Genomic DNA, 25,051 nt, shown 5'->3' with positions numbered 1-25,051 from the left:
CATGACTCATAGTGAGGGGAACCTTACTACTTGCAGTCACGGTTCTCTATCTCTTGATCTTCCCTTTTACTTTGTCAATCAAAGTTGTAAGATCCTTAGTCCACTGGAGGCTTGGTGTATCTTGCCTCCTTGACGTGGTAAAAGTCTTTCAATCTTGTCTCCTTGTACTTTACTAGTAGTATTGGCGTACACTTATACTCCCGCTAAAGTGGGGGTTAAATGTAGCGTCATAAAATTATGAACCTTGCAATTTTTGATCACATTTGGGTCTTTTCATTAGCAGACGAATCCCTAGGCCTGATCGAAGACCCGAAACATGCTCATGACATCAAAAACTTGCATTTTTCATCATTATGCACTATCTGTCCTAAATTAGGGCAAGACAGGAGCGTGGAGCCCCTGTCCTCTCAAAACATGGGCGTGGCACCCTTGCCCTGGCCCTATTTTGGGTCCCCTTTAATTCCCCCTTGCATTGGGCTTATCAATTTATGAGCGGGAAAAGTTTTTCCTATGTCGGCCTAAGATGAGAAATTACCTAAATATCCATAATTGGCAAGTATATAAGGAGCACTTCCCCTCCTATTTGCATAAGGTGGATCATAAGGTGAAATTACAAGGCAACATTATCATCAAGCATCAAGCATCAAGCATTCAAACATTCATTCAAGTATTGAGCATTTCAAGTCTCCTTTCAAGGCTAGGTGTTGCATTCAAGACAAGGTTCAACCATTGAAGAGGAGATTTCTATCAACACTCAAGACATCCTATTTCACATATCCATTCAAGCAAATTCATCTACAAAGGTTGCAGGTGCGCAACTATAGTTGCAGGTTTAGGCTTCATTTTCAGAGATGGAAAAACCCTTTTCGGCGTGCGGATTTTTCGGAGGACCATGCATAACTTAAGCACGGTCCCTACAACTTTTTCTTAGATTTGCAGGGAAGTTTCGTCTCGACATTCTACTACTAATTCCAAGTGTACAACTTCATCCCACATCTCTATCTAAAGATATAATCGTTTCTTTGTTGTTTCTACACTTAATCTCAATTTGCTTAATTCAACTAGTCTATTACAAAAGAGGGTCAATTTACTTTCCTAATACTTTCCAAATTTACTGCAATTCACTTAGTATTCAATTTCTTACCATTAGGGATTGGATCTAGTGAATTCAACCCCTCTTTTGAATGTAATGTGTGAAAAATTGAAGGAAATCCTTTATGAAACTTTCATTCCTCTTTTGAGGGGAGTGAAGCTTGCCGCTTGATCTCCCCTCATCATTTTTCACCATATTACAACATGTAAAATTTTGTAGCTGTAGTTGCACAACACAAGATAGATCTAGCTAAGGATTTTTTTTTTTGTAGATTTAATGCACAGAAGAAAAAGAAAGAGCAACTAAGAAAATTAAATTGTATTAATTCATTGTAAATATAATTACATTATGCAATATGCATATTTATACAAAGAGAACCACCACACAAAATATGAATTTTGTGGTGAAAGAGTCTTAGTTAGACTTATTGATCTGCAACAGTTTGCATGCAAGTGATCCATCATTCACAGAGAGACGATCATGCAAAACTAATGCTAACAGAACTGTAAGTGGAGTTGTATGCATTATTGTTTTATTTATGCTAGAACTATGCTCTCCCCATAAATCATGAACAACAAACATTTGCCTGCGATAACAGTTAAAAGGCGGTCACTATGTCTACTGCTTGCAAGTAATGTGAATGACGATACTATGAAGTAATAAATTCATCTACATTTTTTTTTTTTTTGGATTAGATATCATATAAACATTAGATATTATCAGGAATGTCTAAGTTTAGCAGTATCAAGGCACCAAAGGAAGGTGCATACACAAAAAATATACAGTTGACGAGCACCTTCACTATGGGAAGATGATTAAATTAGATACATATAATTATAACAACAAAAAGCAAAATAGACAGTCTTAAAGAACTAGGAAAATAATATTTCAGCTGCTGGTGCAGAGTTGGCTCCCAATGGAGGGATCCAAGCTACTCATCCCAGGTTTCCATCTTGCCATACTTCCACTCTACCAAGCATGTCCTGCTTATGGGGGTGTGAGGTGCGCTCATGGATCGGGTCAGTCATCTACATTTTCTTAGTTGTCAAGTGGTAAAAATTAAATTCAAAGTTTTCATATAGAGGAGGAAAAATCCAAACGTGAGGAACTTAAATCCGGTGAACAAAGCCCACCTTAAGAAGTCTATGAGCTAATTAATAATTAATAATTATATTATATTATAAATATTATAGTAAACATATATATTTTCTTTAAGAATATAATCTTAATTTAATTATAAAATTTATATAATTATAATTGTAATTATAAAATTAATCTTAAACATAATTATTAATTTAAGATACGTATGTAATATTAATTATACTTGATTTTAATAAAATAATTATAAAATTATATATATAAATAATAAACTGAAAATAATTTTTTTTAAATAAAAAATGAAAAATATTAAAATTTAAGATTAAATGCTATAAAATTATATTGTATATATTAAAATAACTAAAAAGAAAATTACGATTTTTTAAAATATTAATAAAAAATAAAATGACTTAAAAAAATTATATAAATTACATTTATAAAAGATAAATAATTGAATTAATTTTTAAAAAATATTTGATATGTAAAAATTGTTATGAAATAATTTAATTATTAATTTAACTTTTTATTTTATTTAATTTAAATAATATTAATCAATTTTATTATCTATATTTTCAATAATAAAAAATATTAGAATTTATATATATTTGTAAGAAAAATCATCAAAATATTAGAATTTATATATATTTGTAAAAAAAATCATGATGTTACCTACCACAAGTACTAAAAATCTAGACCAATTCCACACAACTCTTGACTATCATAGACGACGCATTCACATTTCAGCCATTGACGTCCGTCCATCAAACCATTCGGTTCCAGTTGTGATTAGATTACCACTGTTTGAACAGCAGATATAAATTTAATCAGCTTAATTGACTTATTCTTATAGTAGAAGATATTTAGTGAAAAGGACAGTGGTTTAATTGTCTTTACATGTACAAATTTTTCCTCCTTCCATTGTCATGTGGGTTGGACATGGCAAGGACATCTTTCCTCCTTCCCTGCTTAGTACCCGATGCTTCAATTTTGCTCATTTTCCTCCCTTGTCTTGGTGACTTTTCTTCCACTACCTAGGTACTTTTGTTTTTTTGTCATCTCAGTCATTGAACTATTGACTGACGTGAGAATGGAATCTCTAGTTTCGATTTTGCTCATTTCCTGTTTCTTTCCCCCTCCCTTGTCTTGGCGACTTTTCTTCGACACCCTTTATTCTTTCTTAGGCGCGTTTCACATTCTTCCAGGATATCATCCATTATTGCTATGTCTTGGTGACTTTTCTTCCACTACCTAGGTACTTTTGTTTTTTTGTCATCTGTCATTGAACTATTGACTGACGTGAGAATGGAATCTCTAGTTTCGATTTTGCTCATTTCCTGGTTCTTTCCCCCTCCCTTGTCTTGGCGACTTTTCTTCGACATCCTTTATTCTTACTTAGGCGCGTTTCACATTCTTCCAGGATATCATCCATTATTGCTATTTAAGAAACAAAAACCTTTTCTTTGTAAATATCACTTCTGTTAGAGCTCATAAAGCAAGCAAGCAAGGGTTTTCAAACTATGGCTATAGATTTGCAGAACAAGCCAGAGCAAACTGAATATTTAGATTCTCATACCAAGCCACGGTAAGTATGATGTTCTTCTCTTGTTAATTGAAATGTTAAGGCTTTAGTAGGCCTCATGTATGCAGTGGAAGTTAGAGACGAACTTTGTATAAAAACGACTCGGAATGTTATTGGGTTCTCGAAAGACAGTAGAATTCTGAACCTTTTTTTTGAAAATTTAAGTGGGTTTAACCAGAAAAAGGTCTATTTTTAATTGCTTTTGAACTTTCTTTCTGTAATTTAAGGGGTTTTAAAGAGATAAGAATTGATGGTTTTAATGCCCAGGTGTTGCTAATATGAAGAATTATTGTTACAGGTTCAGTGTTGGTCTGGAACTAGCAACTTTGATTACTTCCTGCGGGATCCTTGACAGGGCTTGGCAAGGGATATATAATGTTTCCAAAAATAATGTAGACTTTTTTTCTCAGACTGAAATTGAAGGTGTAGCATATGTGACCTTCCCTTCATTTTCTACAAAAGATTTCATTGCCACAGATAGTAGATATGGAGAATACAATATCCAGAAAGAGGAAATCTTCTCTCCCTGCCTCAGGGGTGATGCTGATAAGCCGGCCTTTGTTCACAAGGGGGCTTTCGACCGATTCCAGCGTATTCTGGAAAGTTCAGATTTCAAAGACAAGGTAAATAGGGCCCTTTGTTCTTCATTAAAAATTGCTCTGTCATTGCAATTACAAGTTTCATAATTGTTTAGATGGGTATTGAGCACATATGTTAGCGTAAGATATCTTCTACCTAACCAAGAAGCATTTGTTGGTAAAGAAAGAAAAATAATTCTCCTTTTAAAATTCAATCGCAAGTGAAGTGAGTCAAATGGTATCATTGCTGGGCAGTTGAGACATGTATCATGATGCACAATATCCAGGTTTAAGCCCTGGTGAGGAAAGCCCACAAATATTTTTTTGTTCCATATTGTTATGTACCAGTGCTTGCATTTCAATAGCATGTTTCTCCAATACTTGCAAATTTCTGGGAAGTTCATATTTCAGAGACAAGGTAAATAGGCCCTCAGTTATTCAATAAAGTATTGCTCTGTGATGTGGGATCCCTGTCATTGCATTCCTCAAATTTGCTTCTCCTACAACCACCATCTATGATCTTTCTATCTATAAAGTCAATGCAATCACAAGGTTTGTAATTTGTTAGATGGGCATTTAGCACATGTATTAGTGTGAGATTTCTTTTACCTAACCAAGAAGCATTTGTCGGTGAAGAAAAATAATTATCCTTTTTAAAACCAATTGCAAGCGAATTGAGTCAAATGTTACCATGACTGGGCTGTTGAGACATGCCTCATGATGCACAATATCCAGGTTAAACCCTGGTGAGAAAACCCACAATTTTTTAATGCTCCATATTCTTGTGTTCTAAGGCTTGCATTTCACTAGCATGTTGTTGGGTCTCCAATATCTGCAAATTTCGAGTTCCATGTTCTTATATTTTAGGTAATATTAAGCAATATTTTGTTTTGGTTTGGTCAACGAGGGATTATAGTAGATCCCTCAAATCTTTTTTCTGTTTGATTGTCACCATTTATGCGGGCTTGATTTCTGCTGGTGATGGAGAGATATGAAATGGATCTTCATCATGGTTATGCTCCAGCTTGACCACATGATCACACGCATTGAACAAATGTCAGTTCTATATGTCATTGATGACAAACAGATATTCCTTAATTGTTTAGTGTCATCTTGGAAAGCACCCGTCTTGCACCATTTGGTAGATATCTAGGTCTTTAAATATAAGTAATGCCGTTTAATTGTTTGTTACCTCAGATAGAAGGTTTAAAGTCACAAGCCATTATATTTGTGGGCCATTCCATGGGAGGTGCAGTTGCAACCCTGGTCACTCTCTGGTATCTACAAAATAAGGCGAGGCACAAGTCTTCTTGTTTCTGCATCACATTTGGTTCTCCTTTGGTCGGAAATGCTATACTTGGGGAGGCAACTGGGCGTGAAGGTTGGACGGGAAAATTTTGTCATGTTGTCTCCAAGTATGATATTGTTCCTAGGATGCTCCTTGCACCATTTGAATCAATCGCCGAGCCTTTAAGCGCACTTGTGCATCATTGGAGGAGAATAATGGCCAGTGACTCTGATGCTGTGACACTTCCTTGTATACCACTCAGTCTTCTTGAAGTAGTCCTAAATTGCACATCTACTATAGCAAATAATTATCCAGGAGAGTCTGGTGTTACAAGCCCGTATAGACCCTTTGGTACTTATATGCTTTGTTCAACCCAAGGTGCGGTTAGTGTTGAAGACTCTGAAGCTGCCCTGAAGATGCTGTATTTTACCATGCAAGGAATGCATTCTTGTCAGCTTGCAGGAACCTGTGCTTTATATCACACAGGTTATCGCCAAATTTTGGAAGCTATTACCAAAGACTTGCTAAACGTGAGGCCAATTACAGATATTGACAGAGACTCTTTCGAGATGGGAATAGTACTGGAATCGGAAGCAATGGCTATTGGACCCCAGGTAATCTCCTAATTTCTTCTTTCTGTTTTATGTAGTAGCTGCATATTTCATGCTCTGCAGGTGTAAAACATAGATACCATATTAAGAAATTGAATTTTTCATAGGTTTCATTATTGGTAGATTTTCTGTATGTTGAACACATGAGATTCAAATTTGTAATTGGGACGATATTCAGAAGCTATATCATAATCTTCCTTAGCTCTGCATTCTTTTGGGGGTTAGATTTTTCTTATACGTAAGTGTGTTGTGGTAAAAGAGATGCAAGATGCTATGTACAACTATGAGCTTCTCCATCTTTTTAGAGGTAATTCTATTCGTTTTAGCAGAGTGGATGGGACACTTTAAGCAGACCAATTTCTCTCAGTGGTAAAAAAAGCTATAAACCTAGGATAGTAGACAAACAACTAGTTTAGTTGTATAAGAATCAGGCCCATGCATAATCCAGCATAGAATTGGATTCTCATGTACCATAATCTTCCTCTCCATCATGACTTCTTCTAGATATTTCTCTTCTTCTAGATATTTCTTAAGAGTGGCTAATTTTGCTCGCTTAGCATGAACAGTAGTAACCTATAGAGAATCATACATTTTTTTCAATAGCCTCTATGCACCCCACCATCACGTCAGCATCTTATATAGAGGTAACCTTGTTAGGCCTGTGCACATACCTCTTTGGATTCAATGTATAAGCAAACATGTGCAAAGGAGTGCTAAGTTTCTCCAATCAACAATAATAATTGACTTGATATGTTCATTTTAAAACAATGATGTGAGGGTATTTCTCTTGTAAAATGGCATTCATTTTTCCAAGCATACTATCAAATTACTCACATTTCTCTAAGGCTAGGTGCATTAGTGCCCTTATATCTAATTTCTTTGAAGAATGAAGCAATGATGACAACCATGTATCTCACATCAACCCAAAAAGTGTCTCTCTTCACTACCTTCTTCATCTTCCTACCCTTCTTTGACTTAGAATTGGTCCATTGATTCCATTCTGCAGTCATGACTATTAGTTGCAATGTTTCTTGCAACCCAAGCATACTCTTTTAGAGAATAAAGTATTGTAGTGGATAGCTAATCATTATAAGTTTCAAACTCTCATTCTTTGAGAAGGCCTTAAAGAGTGAATGTGAAGTGTGGCAGTTGTGGATAAACATCAATATATCTCTAACATCACTAACAGATAAACATCTATATATCTCAAATATCATTAACTTTCTTTTTGATTTAACTAATTTTGTCCATGTCTTTTAAGTGCATTAGTCATGGCACACATAATAAAGAGTCCATCATATATGCTTGTAGATAGTCTTAATCAATTTATATAAAATTTTACACAATATGGCACATTTGTCACAACTTGCACCCTATTCTTTGGTCCAACCTCCTTAATAACATCTCTAGTAATTTGGAACTAAAAATTGGCATCCTTACAATACCTTGCATAATCAATACACGTGATCATGATGTTGAAGAATGGACAAATGTTGATGCCTATCCACCTATCCATGATCGTGTTACATCTACCAGTGACTCATTTTATTCACAAGAATATTAAAATTGGAATAGTTTTTAGCAAGATTTTGTCATCAAATTTTCTCCCTTGTTAGCACATATGATGGTCTTGCTCTTATTATTTTTGTCACAACCTCCTTGTAATAAGGAGAATAAGCAACATGGAATTGAATGTTTTTAACCAAATTTTTTTTTCTATTGGCATCATCTAACTCATCCCTATTTTGCACAATTAATAATTCTATTGCAATTTTTGGAGCATCACTACTAGTCATTTTACATATTTTTGTAGGTTTTACTATACTTCCATTAGATGGAAAAGTAGAAGTAGAACAAATTGAAACTTGTGGATTTTGCGTAGTTCTAGCCCTAGGAGTAGGACCCCTTGATGGTATAGTGGCAGATTTAAGTGTTTGGTCATCATCTCAACACCATAATCTAATTATTTCAACTTTTTTCTTATTTATAACAAAAACTTTGATACTCCACCTTTCTTGGGACATGATGAAGGTGCATATTAGCACTTATAATACTATTTTGATTTATTCAAGTTGATAGAAATGATATCTTTTCAGCTCTTGCCCTCTATTGACCTAGGATTTACTTGTTTTTAGTTGCAAATTATTTTTAAGGAGACTTCTTATTGAAGGGATCCTTGGCAAAATCTTCAAGTAACTTGGGAGGGCATTTATGAGTAGCACTACCAATAGAACTACTTTCCTAACTTCTTTTTTGGGATAAGCATTACAAGCGGTTAGAGGTAGCTAAGCAAGAAGCAACTTTTAAATTTTTGGAAATTTACTAGACATTAGCATGTCATGTGGACACTCTGCATCATACCATGATCATAGATAGATTTAACATGCCATCTCAAGTTTGTAAGAAAAAATATAATTCGATAACACTCTCAAATTTCCAACCATGGTTTTGAAATATGATTGTTTAAAATTAGGTTTAGATGTTTATTTATAATTTTTTTTGAGAACTTAAGCAATAAGTTGGAGCCCAAACATTTGGATTATTGTCACAGCATTGAAAAGCATATTTTTAAAAAATGCAGTTTTTTGCATAAATTGATGTGCGGGAAACCTGAGCAACAGACACAACTGAGTCTCTTGAAGGTCCCAAGGAGGTCTTGACATCTTTGTCGAGTCCCTAAAGAAAGGGTCATCTTGAAAATGTCTCCTATTTGAAGGCGAAATCCTTCTGATCTCTACTAGGTGATGGTGGTGGTGAAACAATGGGGAAATTACCTTGGAATCCTTGTGTCCTAGGGATGCACTCACCTAAAAAATGTTTGGCTTTTTAGGGGGCATCCATCTTTGTTGAACATTGTTATAGCCTTACCTCCATACCGTATTTTGAATCTTGACACTTGATTATCTCCATACCATGTTTTGAATCTTGACACAATTATCTCCATACCATATTTTGAATCTTGACACTGAATATGTTTGGATGATATTTAATCTATATTTTTGCTAACTTAAACTGAAAATGGTTGAAGGAGTGTTACATACTTTCTATGTTTTACTGAAAACCTTTTTTAAAATGTTATTAATGTTTAGTTTTTTAATGATTCATACAAAATATAGAATTATTTTGACATGCCTATTTATACTGGAGAATAATTGAGTTTTGCAATAATGCATTTATTTACTATGCCGGATTTTGGAAACACTGCCTGATATCTTTGCTTTCTGTTTATTTGGCTGTTGTTTCAAATTTTATGTATGCTACTTCAACTATACAAATTATTAGGCTTATTTTTCAACAAAAGTGATGTGTATATGCCACACGTAGATCAACAATTTAGTATTCGAGGATGTTAAATCATATTTATTACTTCATTCCTGTGAAGCATTTATTTCAATGGCTGTAGTTGCTTCTTAATTCTCTGCATTTTTTCCTGTTAATGTTGTTTCCTCTCTTCAGACAAAGGGATTGATTAATTTTTGTTTTTAAGGAGAACCCTCAGGCATCCAGTGCACTCAGAGAAGCTGGAGAGAAGAAAAATAAGCAAGATATGAACATTGAGAAACTAAATAACGAGTTGAGTGAAATGCAAAGTTACATGGCAGAGGTGGAATGGTACAAAGCACTTTGTAAGAAGGGCTCTGGCTACTATGATTCTTTCAAAAATGTTTCAGAAAAGCGAGATATTCGTGTAAATCTGCTTCGAGAGAAGTTGACAACATTCTGGCAGGATATTGTTGAAAAGGAGGAGAAGCATGTATTACCCAGTGACTTCAGATGCCAAAATAAATGGATCAATGCTGGCACCGCATATAGAAGACTTGTAGAGCCTCTTGACATTGCACACTACTATCATATGCGGAAGGATTCCAAAAAATATCTTTCAAATGAGGTGAGACCCTACCATCACAGAGTTTTGGAGAAATGGATGGATGAAAAAGAACAAACTCGCACTGGTAGACCTAAGAAGAATCGCATAAACTTTGCATCCTTAACTCTGGACTCCTGTTTTTGGGCTCGTTTAGAGGAAGCTAATCGAGCTTTGACAAGTCTCCCGCAAGAGCAAGAACAACATCAAGTCATGAATGACTCACTGCGAGAAAGCCGAGAGTTTGAAAAACATATATGCAATATGATCAGAGACAAAAGCATTTCTGAAGAAGTTTTCTTAAAGGAGAGTAGCTTGATGATTTGGTGGGAACAATACATTAGCTATCTGCAAGATTATTTCCCACAATGGATGTCAGGCTTTCCTACAGAACCTATCTGCAACTTCATGAAAAGTGTGAGTTCAAAGTAGAAAATTCAGAAGAACAGACTTATTTCTACATTGGGAAAGATCTTTCAAAATAAGATTCTGCTGGAAGTTGTTAATTTTTGTTGTTCTTCCTTTTGCTATAACTTTCTTTGAATTGGATGAGTGTATGTTACATTTAGAATAATGAATGGATGATGGTCTCCATCACATATGTTGAGTTCTTGATATGTAGTTATGTATTAATGGAACTGTTCTTCATTTCAAGTTCACTCTTCTGTAGTTCAAAGGAGTTTCATTAAGGGTGGTGCACAGTGGAGGCTTGTTTCCGGGAAGATGTAATCTTGCCTGAATGCATTATTGCGTATCTTTGTTAGGGGCATGCATTGACTTAAAAAATAACAGAGACAAATTACAAATGATCGTGTAAATGATTGCCGTAGTGACTAGGTAGGCTTCAATAATACCAAATTGGTAGTTCCTTCCATGCTATGAACTCCTTGGCAAATTTTGGAAAAATGTGTGATTTTTCCATACAGTTCGCTTCAACTATGTCTTGGAAAAATAAGTAATCTTTCCCTCAATCAATCTCTTTTCATGGTATGAACTCCTCTACAAATTCTGCAATCTATACCTTCCATAGGTGGCTAGACTTTCTATAAATATAACCTGCAAATAAACAATTTAAGCAGCAATCTCCTTTGACTTAACAAAAAACTACGATTTGTATCTCCTAAATTGATTTCCACAGTCTCCCTTTGTCTTTGACCAGCAAGAGCTTGATCTTCTAAAATACAGACTTGATACCAGCTGGCTGCACAGCTTCTACAGACTCATGACTTGATCTTCCTTTGATGCCCACAATCTTCTGGGCTATAACGGTGTATATCTTCATAATGAATGAATAGGACATAACTCTTAAAAACTGGTGCATCAATATTTGACCAAATTAGAATCACTTAACAATATGGCACATATATCGGCAAAATAAAATGAGAGTTTTATAACTTATATTTTATTAACACTAGCAACTCTCATTCTTATTTTTTTTATACAGCTTACACTTGACTTTTACATACAGAAGGAAGATAACTTTAGCCAAGATGAGCTCATCTAAATCTTCTTTTATTTAGAAAAATCCAAACCACTTCTAAACTTACTCTAACCATCTAGTTACATGCTAAAATAAATAGATTTAGTTTTATTAATTGGCTTCTTACAACTATTTGGAGGTTATCAAATAACAATTCCTCGATACACATAATAGTTTAGAAATATGTATAGTTAATTCATACTAATAATGCACCTGTATCAAAAATCATGGACTGTGAGCATTTGGATTCATCAGAAAATGAAAGGATCTTTACCTTGAGAACCTTACCCCAAGGTTCGAAAACTTGGAATTTCATTTCATATTGTGGAAGTGCTATTTTCCCACACGTCTCTTGGGTCATCAATAATGGAGAAAAAGAAAAGCTTTGGGATGATGCTTGGAGTCAGCATAAACCTTTCCATCTCATGGGGACTGGGGCCCAATAGAGACACCTTTAAAATAGTTGTGTGGGTACTAAAGTTGAGGATTATCTCATCAGTGATAAAACTACTATACCTTATACAACAAACTGAAAATCAATGAATTCTACTGAAGTCCAAGGATTGATTAATGCCTTACAACTGTAGTAAGTAAAAAGATTGATTCTTCAGGACATGTATTCATGGAGTGCCTCCAAGCACATCTGTAGATCAGCGACTGCGTTGTTATTATCTTCAAATTTGAAATGGCCACGGAATGCAAGGTTGTTGTGACTAGTCCTCCTGTGACAAGATCAGGGGCTGTGAAACGTAATTTACAAGGTTGCTTTGGGGAAAGCAAAAATTCTTCAATTAATGGGAAGAGGGGAGCTGCGGCTTCCCCTCGAGGACAATGAGAATTATTTCTTGGAATGTTAGGGGCTTAAATGCCCTTAACAAGAGACGCTTAATTAAGTCCCAGATGGACTTAATTAAGTGTGATATTTTTATGTTGCAAGAAACAAAGTTGTCAAAGGAGTCTGCGGAGTTGGTTTTTTCATCTTGGAGAAGGTGGAATTTTCTTTCTTCTTCGGCTTGTGGTGCTTTAGGAGGTTTGGCACTGCTTTGGAATAATTATAATATTGAGGTACAGTTAGTGGCATCTATTACAAATTGGATGTTGACTTTAGTTATAAGCAAAATTTCGAAGGTTAAATTCTGGCTTTTTAACATTTATGCTCCATCAAGAATTCAAGGGAAGAGTAAGTTATGGGGTGAATTAAAGAGGATTTCTTCTCCCTAAAAACATGGTTCATTTATCATCTTCGGGGGTGATTTTAATGCTATCACTGATTTAGATGAGAATTTTTATCATCTTCGGGGGTGATTTTAATGCTATCACTGATTTAGATGAGAAAAGAGGTGTTTTCCCTAATAAAAGGATTATGGATGACTTTGGGGATTTCATTTATGATATGAGCCTTTTTTATTGCAAGTCTCAGAATGGGGTTTTCACATGGACAAACATGAGAAGGGATTTTTCTCAGATTGCTGAGAGATTAGATCAGTTTTTGTGATCTGAGAATTGGATTGATTTAGATTTTGAATTCTTTTCCTCTATTCTACTAGTCTCGGGTTCTTATCATTTTCCAATTTCCCTTTCAGTTATTGAGGATAGGACTTCTTTTAAGTCTCCATTTAAATTTGAGCCCATGTGGTTTAGGGATTCTTTCTTTTTGCCTCTGCTTATGAAATGGTGGAATTCTGCTCCTTTTTGTTTTGGGTCCCATATGTTTCAGATTGCTAAGAAGTTAAGTTATTTGAAATTGAATATCAGGGAATGGAATATCTTGCATTTTAAGAACATTTTTCTGGAGAAACAAAGGATTCAAGATATGATTGAGTGTCTTAATACTCATGTGCTTCAACATGGTATGGTGCCACAAGTTTTTGATGAATTGAAGTCACTAAAATTACAGCTTGAGGAGGTGTTAGCTAGAGAGGAAATCTATTGGAGACAGAAATCTAGAGAGTTATGGCTTTTAGATGGTGACAGGAACACAAAATTTTTTCATTATTCAACTAAGATTAAAAGATGTAAGAATAGAATATCTTGTATTCAGTGTCAGAATGGAAATTTATTGACAGAGCCAGAGGACATTGCTTCAGAGGCAGTTAGGTTTTTTAAGTCATTATTATCTTCAAAAAATGGAAATCTCAGCAATGATATTATATCTAATATTCCTCCTTTAGTATCTTTGGAAGACAATAAGATGTTGATGTCTCCCTTTCCTTTAGAAGAAGTTAAGAGTGCTGTCTTTGCCATGAATCCAGATAAAGCTCCGGGACCAGATGGTTTTACTCCTTTATTTTTTCAGAAATGTTGGGATTTTGTGGGAAATGATGTTTTATTGGCTCTCGAGGAAGCTAGGAGAAATAGGTCTATTTTAAAAGAATTTAATACTACAATGATTGCAATTATTCCTAAAAAAGAGGATACTAAGACTTTTGCTGACTTCCACCCCATTGCTTTATGTAACACTTTGTATAAGATATTTACGAAGGCAATTTCCCTTAGGTTAGCAAAAATTCTACCTAGGATCATTTCATTGGAGCAAGGTGGTTTTGTTCCCGGAAGGGAGACGACAGAGGGTGCAATTGTAGCACATGAGGTGTTGCATTCTATTTCCACCCAAAGAACCCCGGCCATGATACTTAAACTAAACATGATGAAGGCTTATGATAGAGTAGAGTGGGGGGCTTTATGTGTTGTTCTTGAGAAGTTAGGTTTTTCCAAGGCTTGGGTCAAATGGATTCGTGCATGTATTTCTTCTGCAAGATTCTCAATTTTAATAAATGGTTCTCCTTGTGGTTTTTTCACTTTCTCTAGGGGTTTGAGACAGGGAGATCCCCTTTCTCCCTTTTTGTTTATTCTCCTAGCTGAAACCTTTAGTTGGGCTATTAGGGCTGCTAAAGTGGGGGGGCTTTGGAAAGGTATAAGGATTCAGAATATTCTCCAAAGTATTTCTTATTGTCTCTTTGCAGATGATACTCTGTTATTTGGACATGCTTCGTTAGTAGAGGCAAAAGTGATTAAAGGAATAATACAAAATTATGCATCGTTTTCTGGTCAGAAAGTGAGTGGTGATAAATCAAAGATTTTCTTTCTTAATACATCACAACTGGTTCAGCATAGGTTGCAATCCTTTTGGGGATTTGAGACTCGAAATCTTCCATGTACTTACCTTGGGATTCCTTTCTTTGTTAAACAGAATAAGATTGGTTTTTGGGATAAGATTATTTCGGTCATTTCTAAAATAATTCTCTCATGGAATCATAGATGGTTAACTTTGGTGGGTAAAATTGTTCTTATCAAGTCTGTTTTGAATGCTGTTCCCATATATCTCATGTCTATTTTGAAGTCTCCAAAAGCAGCTATTGTTAGTTTACAAGATACTCTTAGAGATTTTCTTTGGAACAATAATAAAGATGGCAAGAAGAAACTCTCTTTAGTTGCATGGGATAAGGTATGTTTGCCTAAGGAACTTGGGGGAACAGGAATTCGGAGTCTAGAAAATCAGAATTTAGCCTTAGGTGCTAAGTTGGTTTGGAAATTATATGACAAGCCTAGCTCCTTATGGGCACAGATTATGTTTGCCAAATATTTAAATAATGGACAGTGTACATTTTTAAAGTCTCAAATTTGCCTTCGGGTTCTGCTATTTGGAATTTCCTTTGTAAATGTAGATCAGTTATTTTGCCTCATCTCTCATGGATTGTTCATAATGGTAGAAAGGTCGGATTTTGGGATGAAGTATGGAATGGACACACACCTTTGGTGAATATTAGGGATTGGTCTCCTCTGATCACCGTTCTTTCTTCCCTTTGGGGTGTTTTTGTAACAGATTATTTTGAAATTGTGACTAGTGGACCCCTTAAGCTAGCTAGATGGAAGTCGATTGATTTCTTAGATGTTGATCAAAGCTTGAAATTAGATTTTGAGAAGATTTTGGGGGATAGAATTGTATTTCTTTTTGATTCTGAGGATGAACTTATTTGGACAAATAATATTTCTGGTAAGTACACTGTTAAAGATGGTTACAACTCTCTTATGGTTGCTAAAGATTTATCATCTTGGCCTTATAAGTTATTTTGGCATTCGGCTTGTCTTCCTAAAGCTGGAGCCTTTGTTTGGTTGGTAGTTTAGGACAGAGTCCTTACATGTATGAGACTAGATAGGCTTGGTATTACTGCTGTTTTCCCTTGTGTCCTTTGTAACAAAAATTTGGAATCTTCTTCACACTTGTTCCTACATTGTGATTTTGCTTATGAATGTTGGTAGTGGTTGTTTGAGAAGTTAAATATATCCTTTGTTATTGGTAAGGATCTCATTTCCCATTTTAGATCTTGGCCCTTTATGTTTGCCTCATCTTTTTATGCATGCCTTTGGATCATATCTCCATCTATTGTGATTTGGAATGTTTGGCTAGAGAGAAACAACAGGATATTTTGAAAAACAAGGTCTCCTGTGTCTAAGGTTCTATTAAAACTTGAGTCTTCAATCTCTGACATTGCTTTGTCGTTTATTTATAAGAATTTGGAAAATCTTACTTCTTTTTCACACTGGGATAGTAGAGTTACTAGAGTTTGGAAGATGTTGTCAGTTTTACCCTCTCATGGTTCAATTTTAAAAAAGAATGATGTTATAGGTAAGAGATGCTCTGCTAGATGGAAACCTCCTTCGCAGGGGCACTTTAAACTGAATTTTGATGGGGCATCTCATGGTAACCCTGGGCCGGCTGGGGTAGACATGGTAATTTATGATCACAATGCAAATTTTATTCGAGCTAAGTGTCATGCTATTGGTTTTAAATTTAACAATTATGCGGAATTTCATACTTTGTCTTTTGGATTGGATATGGCAATCTCTTTGGGAATTAAGGACTTAATAACTGAAGGTGATTCTATGGTGATTATTCAATGTGTTATGAAAAAGAAATCGAATTGTTGGAATTTGCAGTATATACTTGATCCCATTTTACAAAAAATAGAATTGTTTGAATCTTTCTTGGTATCCCATTGTTACAGAGAAGTTAATAAGATTGCGGATTATTTGGCAAATTTAGCCATTGATAGCAATGCTAATCAGCGAGAGGTGTGTTTTGAGGAAATTCCTTCTAGGGTATGTGAAGGTTTGCAGCAATAGTTATATGATTTTCTTGAGTAATATTGATGTAAATTTTTTATGATGATTATTCCCGCTTTCCCCTTTCATTTCAAGTATTCATGTTCGTTGTCTGGAGGAGAGTTCGAGCTCATGGTATTTGATATAATAGTGTTTTTCCAAAAGTTTTTTGATACTTTCTTTTTTGGCAGGAAGGTTTTTGGCTCATGGGATTTGGCACAAGGCTTTGGTAAATTTTGTCTTCTTCCATTGATAGCAGCTATGGAGTCTACAGTTGAAAATTATCTGATGGGTTTTTTTGGCAAATTGTCATATGGGCTCTATGCAAAACTAATATTATATGTGTTGTGACTGCATTTTGTATGTGGTTTTGGACGGAGTGCATAAAATGATTCGTTAGATATTATAGGTTTATTTTATGAGCTGTGACTGGAGGTTTTCTTCCCAGGATTCTTTCCTCCGGTATGCTCTTTGAATCTTGTGTAAAAAATAAAAAAATATTAATAAAAAAGTTTAGTGGAATAATCCACTTTTATTGAAAAAAAAAAAGATTGATTCTTCTAATGGACAAAGATGATGAGATTATCTAGACTGAATCCAATTCCAGTAAGTATAGTGTCAAGGAAGGTTTCAACTCACTGATGGTTAATAATTCAGTTGAAGAACGACCATCTAATTTTTGTTAGCATTCTTCGTATTTATTGCAGGAATTTTTTGGTTGGCTCTGCAAGATATAATGTAAACTGGTATGAGGTTGGATAGACGAAGCGTTACTCTATTTCCGTCTGTTTTGTGTGGCCAAGCATATGAATCCTCATATTACTTACTTCTACATAGCCCAATTGCTCAGCGATGTTGGGCTGGGTTGGCCCACTCCATGGTTCTCTTTAAAACACTTTCAGTCCTGGTCCTCTCTCTTTGGTTCGTCAACTTTTTCTTGTATATAGATTTTGAGCTTGTCAATTCTAATTTGGAATACTTGCCTAGAAAGAAACAAAAGGATTTTCAAGAAATGGTTTTCGTCTCAGGAAGAAGTTTGCAAAAAAATAGAAAGGTCCATTTTAGAAGTTACAATGAACTTCCTAATAAAAAACCCATGCTAGAGTAGAATCTTTTCCTCTTGGGTAAGTCAGCTTTCGAAGTCTTGGAGTATACTCGAGCCTTCTCCCTCCTGGGGTTACTCACAGTTTTTCAGTAAAATCAATAGAAATGAAGTCAAATGTATGTCTCCACCTCATGGCATGTCCAAATTAAATTTCAATGGTGATGCTCGTGGCAACCCTAGGATCTCTAGAGTTAGTGCTATCATTAGAAACCATAAAGGTGATTTTACTTTTGTTGCTTACAAGATCCTTTCAGTTGGAACAAATAATGTTGGCAGATTTTTGTGCTTTATAGGGTTTTGAGACGCCACAAATGTTATTTGGGTCATTTATAGACCCATATATCCATTATGTGCCCCTAAACAATTCTAAAACACTTCTAATATGCCTAAACAAGCTAATATAGAATAAAATGTCAAATTCGTGAGGATAAGATGATTAAGAGTTATTATGAAAGGATGTGACTGAGAGGTATTAAGAAGCCATATAAAAAGGGAACATTGGGAGATAAGAGTGTGGAATAGTGTAGAAACATCTGTGTAACAATATGTACTAAATATATGTGAGAGAATAAGGAAGTGTGGAATCCATGTATGAATGTATATATGGATGAAGGATGATGAAGGAATTATAAGGCATGTGTAAGACAAAAATGTATATGAATATATGATGTAATGGATGTGTATATATGACTACGCAATTTATTATAAATTGGTTTATATTAATTACATATCTAAGTTATCCCTTTTTTGCATCACACCATATAACAGAATATTAAACCTTACACTTTGATTAAGGTTTTTCTGTCAATATTGGTTCTGGTGCTAGGACCTTGGTTGTTGTTGCATACTTCCTTTCAATTGAGTCACTCCAGTCCCTTCATTCGGGAGGGGAGATTCATTATTTTCTAAGTGGAGGTTGCCCTTGCCCGGTTAAGCAAAGAGTAAATTAGTGTTAAAAATTCAAGAAGTGAAAATTTAGAACTTTTTTTCTAAACTATGTTTTTACAATGGGAAAGATTGAAGAAAGATTAAAGAAGGAAAATGAGAATTTAATATGTGAAAAAGATATTTTGGAGGAAAAATAATAATAGTGAAACAATGTAATTTAGAATAGAAAGGAAGGATAAAGGAGTTAAAAAAGGAGATAAATGAATATATATGTAAAAATGATAATCTTGAAAAAGAATTATAAGAAGTTGAAATACAAAACGAAGAACTAGAAGAAAAGTTGAAAGTTGAAGATGGAAAAGAATTGGAAGAAAATGGGTTTAAACTTGGCCATGAAAGCTAATATCAAACATTTCCAAATTGAAGGAGATTCCGTGGTAGTGATTAATGCTCTCTCGCTTATCCTTTTCCAACTGGAAACTAGACTACCTCCTAATAAACCATATTAAAATGTTTCTTTAGAAATTTGAGTATTATAAGGTTCAACGCTGCTAGAGAGAAGCCAATTCTTCAATGGATGCTCTTTCTAACAAGGGTTGCAAGCAGCGTAGTTCCTGCCAATGCTTGGAAGAATAGTTTTGGTTTTGTGGTAGATTAATAGGTTTGGTGGAAAGATGCCACCGATATAGTTTCTATAACCTCCAAAATGCCAGATTTGATTTAGATTCTGGCATTGTTGGATCAATGAAAAGTTTATTGTAATAAAACTAATTTAAGTTTCTGGCATTGCTGGACCAATCATATTCATTTGATATAAAGGGCAAGGAATGAGCAACTTTGCCTGAAAATTATGCAAATGCTGAAATAAACCTTACCAATCCAATCTCTGCTTCAACATATGAATTGTTCTTTGTTCTACTCTCAAAGAAAATACATTTCTTCGCTATATCACTGTATCTTGAGATATTAAGTTCAATCCGGAGCTTATTTGATTGCTTTCTTTTTCTACAGCACAATGTTCATTTTTTTTCTAGAATTATTGGAAAATAAGAAGTCAGATTTTTTTGTGAATAATGATGGCAATGTACTTTTTGGTTAAACAACATGACTCAGTTTTTTGATATCCTCTTGTTTACAATTATGTGATATTCTGATTCTGTAAATCTGAGTTATAGTCCATTTAGTTAAGATTTTAATTGACTTGTGATGGGCAAAGCACTTTTGACTGTTTTCCTTATCGGAAACAGTGTTTTTCCTGGTTTTGTGACTATGAATTATTGAGTCGTTTGATCAAGAGAGGTACTCTCTGCATCAGATTTCAGCCAGGATAAGCAAACTGAAGTCTACAAAATTTTGACACCTGATTTTCCTTTTTCATTCCTGAAGGAGGCAGGAGGAGCAGTAGTTGTTAACATAATGACTAAATCTTACTCTAGACTTCCATCTAAAAGATCTTACAGCAGTCTTTTAACTCACACTTGCTTTCAATCACTTGAACCAAAACCGATGAGGTTAATTAGAGAAAAAGCGAAAGGCTTATCTATCAGATATATTCAAAATGCCAGTGAGACTGCACACATTTGTTCGACTCTTCGAACAACAAGGTCTAAATTTCCAAGGGAAAAACCTTCACCCTCACCAGGTTCCCCAACTTAGCTTGCATGCAACCTTAGCTAGAACAGTACTTCGAATACTCCTTATATACTTCATAAATTTTTATTTGATTAATGAATGCAAAATTGCTACATGAATTTAGCTCTGTTCTTGAATCAAACCTTCTGAATTGACAATTGGCTAACTGTAGCATAAATGACTTTCCCTTGAGGATGATAATGAATGCAAAATTCCTACACAAGTTTACCTCTGTTCTTGAATTAAACCTTCTGAATTGACAATTGGCTAACTATAGCATAAATACTTTTCCCTTTTGGATGATATATTTTTTTTTGCTTTTTTTAATCTAGATAGATCTCAAATTTTAGATCTACTTTAAGAGAGGTTTCACTGATTATTTCCCAAAGACTTCATAAGATTATCGATTATTGGGATTTAGTATAGTATTATAGAAACAATACATTGTAAAACCCGGATGACTACAGTTCTAATAATCATACCTTGATAAATACGTATTCTTTTCGAAGTAGACATTTGAAGCACTTATTCGTTTCGAAGTAGACAATTGAAGCTGAGGAAATGCATGAATTGTGTGATTCTTTATGAAATAAGAATAGGTTTAGTTTCCAGGATTTACTCACCTCATCATAAAGATATGGAAATGGATAATAAAAAATCTTAGCTTCCTCAGCCATAAAATATGGACCATCCTGCAAAAAAATAGGGGAAATCATGCTCTGTAAGCTTTTGTACCAGGCAAGGCTTCTTTAGCTATTTCTCAAGTTCTTTGGGAAATATGATCATACTTGAGGGTGAGTAACAATTGAATTGGATGAGATGGCTACAGTTGCAAGCCCTTTCTGCATGACAAACAATTCAATAATTCGTTCACTAGATGGACACCCATAGACACATAAAGAAATATAATTGCATAGCACACATTTATGACCGGCTCTGGTCCAATGCCAAGTGGTAAGATGGGTCAACAAAAGCCATGTTTCGCACCCTAATATATATGAGTCCTCAGCTTTAAAGTAGTCCCTATATTAATGCGGACTGGTCTATGGGGAAAAGGAGTTAAATTTCAATGCTGCAGGCATTATTGTTCCATAAACGATACACTTGAAGCTAATTTTTTAGGTTAATTTGATGTATTAAACAGTTTCATAGAATTTTTTTATTATGAAAGAAAAAAATAAATAACCTTATATATTGTTCAAAGATTTGTACTATTTAGGTTTTGTTATGATAACTCGGTTTCTTTTAAACCCAGTCCTACCAATCCACCAACAGCAGAAATATTGTAAAATATAATGTGGCTGGTTTATTAGTTATTGAGAAATATTGTACTGTGAGGAAATTTGCGAGCGTAATGGTAGGTATGCCAATTCCTTGTTAAACACCAGGCCAATTTGACTTGGTAAGAGAAAAAATTAAAAAACACAAGTACACCCAAATCTTCAAATGAAAAGGTAAGAAACAACATACTCGGTCATAATCATTGGCAAGGTTTACAATGTCTCGCTTCAAGTGAATAACAAAAGGACAGTGATTACATAGTAGGGGGACTAGCTCTGATTAGACTCTTAGAAATAGAAATACTGGTGAATCAGAGAGGAATCTAGAAAGATCATGTAGTTCTAAATTCCCTCTGTTTCAGAAGATTCAGGCATGACAATGCAACCATTGATCTGAGAAGTTCATTAAATTACTGGCTTTGTGAACACAAGTCATCCTCAATTTAGAACCAAAAAAAAGGAATTGCAAAACAAATTCTACAAATTAGAAATAATTTTTAGATTAATATAAATGCAATCTACGTAAGTACATGTTTGTAAAAACACTTGGGCCAAATTGAAGATGTAAACAAAATTGGCATTTCAAAAAACCATGGAAATTATCTTTAAGAAAACACACACAAAAAATGCTTCTATAGTGATTTACAATGACTCTGAAAGAGTAAATGAAAGAGAAACCTTAGAAAAGACACTAATTATTTCAGCTTGAATAGATGTTGCCTCGCTGACATCATAAATGAGGGGGGTGGGGGGAGGGCAATGAAGTAGAAAATGAAAGAGGCAATTAATTTTGTATATTTGGATGGATTTATTGAAACATACAAAAAACAAATGGAATACTAGGGAACAAGAGGACTTTGAAGATTTTCTGAAGTACCTGGGATGTGGAGAGCCCTTGATTGGTTTCTGACCATATTTCCTCCAGGAAAATTCATCTGGTGGAATGTCTGCTAGTTTGCTACTGATAGCAGGGACTCTGATGGTTCGCTTAACTCTTAGCTTCCTGCAATTATCATTAGTCAAATTAATTTCTATTTTATTGGTTATATCTGCTAAACTGCTTAGTTAGATCTACAGCATGCATTTAGTTTATTCAAAAAATTATAAGGTCCATAGTACATCGTACAATGTAGTAAACTTAACTTTTATTATCAAATATTTTCACACAACTGGGGCTAAAATTTGGCAATTCATTATAGAAAATGAAATTTTACGAGAGAACTAACCTCCGTTTTGAGCAGTGGCACCTTCCAGTACTTCCACATTTACCACTTTCATTTCCAGAACATTTTCTCTTTGAAGAGGTACTGGGTACTCGCTCTTGAGCAGAGTGAATTGACTGATACTGCACCATTTGTTTGTCATTGGCAACACTGCCATCCATGTTTAATGATGAAATAAATGATTTTGTCGAATAAAGTGTGGGTGTGCAGCTGATTGAGTTTTCCATTTTCAAATAAGCATTCCTAAAGATTTCTGCTTGTGGATTTATGTGTTGGAGCTGCATCGGTGTATAATGCATTTGCTGATGCCTGTTGGTGTCTGCAGGCAGAACTGCCGATGACAAACTTTGATATGGTAGACACTGCTTGACATGTGGAAGAGCGAAATCAGATGAAGAAGCGGAGTAAATTGAAGCAGATGCATGGGCACTAGGTGAATCCAGCTGCAAGAAATTCGACCCATCCATAAATATGTTTTCAGTGCCCAAACTCGCAACAGAGTGAGATCGAACAGGACCCCTTCGGACTCGAGCATGGCCTGTCCTGCTCAAAATTGATATGACCTTATTGAAGTTTAACAAAGCCTCCTGAGCAGCCAAACTGAACTCTTGTTCAACCTGATGTTGTTGATGCCGCTGATGTTGCTGTGATACAATGCTCAACATTCGCTGAGCACTCTCTATACCTGCTCTGGTTGTTTCTTGTACATCTCGATCCCTCTCCCTACTTGTATTTTGGAAGAGAGAAGTGCCTAACAGGTCTGTCATCCTGCCTTTCAAATCTAACCCACTTGCCATACAAAATGCACAAGGAAGCTAATATAGCCGATTCATCTAGAAAACATTTGTAAAACCAGAAAATCAAAACACAATACTATAAGCTCTGAAGACTCTGGCTGTATTTAACTTATCATAAGGTTTATCGAGATGTACACTGATCATAAAAGTAACAAGCCAACATTATTAGACAGGGTTTGTAAAACAAGAGAAAGCCAAAAACAATGTACTGACGTATTTGTGTGCCCTACAGACTATTTAGTTCTCTGTGTGCATAGGTCACGTCTCTTTGTAGGGTATCGGGTTATGCTTTACATAGAAAGTAGCAGACAGAGAGTTATATCTAAGGCCAAAAGGCCAAATTCACAATTCCGGTGACATGGCCAAACCATCAGCCTTCCCCCTTATGTACTGGTGGAAAACTTCACCCCCCTTCTATGGTAGAAAATAAACCTAGATTTTAGGTCACTCCCAAGGAAGAAACCAATTCGGTGTACGAGATCCCCTTATGCAAACATTCTACAGGGTAATCATTTTCCAATTACTTTATAAATTGTTCAAATGAAATATATAGCCCTCCCCAAGATTCTAACCAGTAACCTCCACTTCACTGTATGTAGGCCTTCACCATTAGGCTAATTCAAATTGTACTCAGGGCCACAAAATCTCCCAAAAGTGTAAACCAAATCCAACAAAAACCATATATTGTAAAACAGATTTACATTTGAAGATGTGTGATAAGAAAAACCAAACAGTACTTGGACAAATTTCATTTCATTCCATTCAGTAATGATCAATCATCAGTCATAAACATCAATCATTACTCATCAATCATCAATCATTAATCACCAACCATCATTCGACCTACCAATCACACCGCCCAGACAACCTCAATGACAATTCCATACACAATGAAATGCATAAAACAAATTCTTCCATGGAAAAATAATCAAATCAACAAAACACTAACCTAAACTCCCCCCAACTTCCTCGCAACAATGATTTTGCCGCTCTTGGACAAAAGACCACAAATTTGCCTTACAGTCTTCCCACAACCACGCCCAAAACAAGGCAGTTAGGGTTAAAATTTGCAAACATAGATGTCTGGTGGGGAACCCAATATCTGCCACCTGCTTGACCGTCGAGGGAGGATGGGGGGAGTTGTATGCAAGATGTCAAAACCCTGTCAAGCAAATATGAAAGATGTCAAAGTACTGTCGAAGCATGTGGATTATTAACGGATTTCGTCTGATCCTTGAAAACCCCATATCCCTACAACACACTGACAAAGCTATCCCTTTTTGTTGGCCATGTGTTTCTAGCGACTGCGCTTTGTCAAAGTTCTATTTTGGCAGCCCTTGCACCTCCCTCTGGAGTCCTGCGTTCTCTCCCGTTGAGAACTGCGCGAACCCCTGCAAACCCCCGACAACACCAGTAGTTAAACGCCACAAA

The 25,051-nt window shown here is 35.2% G+C and overlaps 2 protein-coding genes across 7 annotated transcripts; one reads left to right on the top strand and one right to left on the bottom strand.

The window, feature by feature from the left end:
- The first annotated feature begins 3,174 nt into the window (after positions 1–3,174).
- LOC131046436 (protein EDS1B) lies at positions 3,175–23,228 on the top strand. Of its 6 annotated transcripts, XR_009371813.1 has the most exons (6): positions 3,190–3,773; positions 4,069–4,393; positions 5,546–6,250; positions 9,735–10,529; positions 16,599–16,692; positions 16,887–16,975. XR_009371813.1 is itself a non-coding variant. In XM_059217483.1 (5 exons), exons 1-5 carry the CDS (start codon positions 3,709–3,711, stop codon positions 17,044–17,046), a joined length of 2,034 nt encoding a protein of 677 aa, XP_059073466.1. In that variant the 5' UTR covers positions 3,175–3,708; the 3' UTR covers positions 17,047–17,168. The 6 variants fall into 6 exon arrangements, 5 of the variants coding, with proteins under 5 accessions (XP_059073466.1, XP_059073462.1, XP_059073468.1 ...); XM_059217483.1 differs by lacking the exon at positions 16,599–16,692 and having other exon boundaries at positions 3,175–3,773; positions 9,747–10,529; positions 16,891–17,168; XM_059217479.1 differs by lacking the exon at positions 16,599–16,692 and having other exon boundaries at positions 3,184–3,773; positions 16,891–17,167.
- Positions 10,818–23,620, bottom strand: LOC131874224 (probable WRKY transcription factor 21). Its single transcript, XM_059217498.1, has 3 exons — positions 22,827–23,620; positions 22,478–22,603; positions 10,818–11,424 (listed from the first exon to the last, which is right to left on the bottom strand). The coding sequence occupies exons 1-3, from the start codon at positions 23,618–23,620 to the stop codon at positions 11,418–11,420; spliced, it is 927 nt and encodes a 308-aa protein (XP_059073481.1). The 3' UTR covers positions 10,818–11,417.
- Positions 23,621–25,051: the final 1,431 nt, after the last annotated feature.

Source organism: Cryptomeria japonica, chromosome 1 (assembly GCF_030272615.1).
Source record: "Cryptomeria japonica chromosome 1, Sugi_1.0, whole genome shotgun sequence".
NCBI lineage: Eukaryota > Viridiplantae > Streptophyta > Pinopsida > Cupressales > Cupressaceae > Cryptomeria > Cryptomeria japonica.
This window is presented reverse-complemented; position numbering and strand designations above follow the sequence as displayed.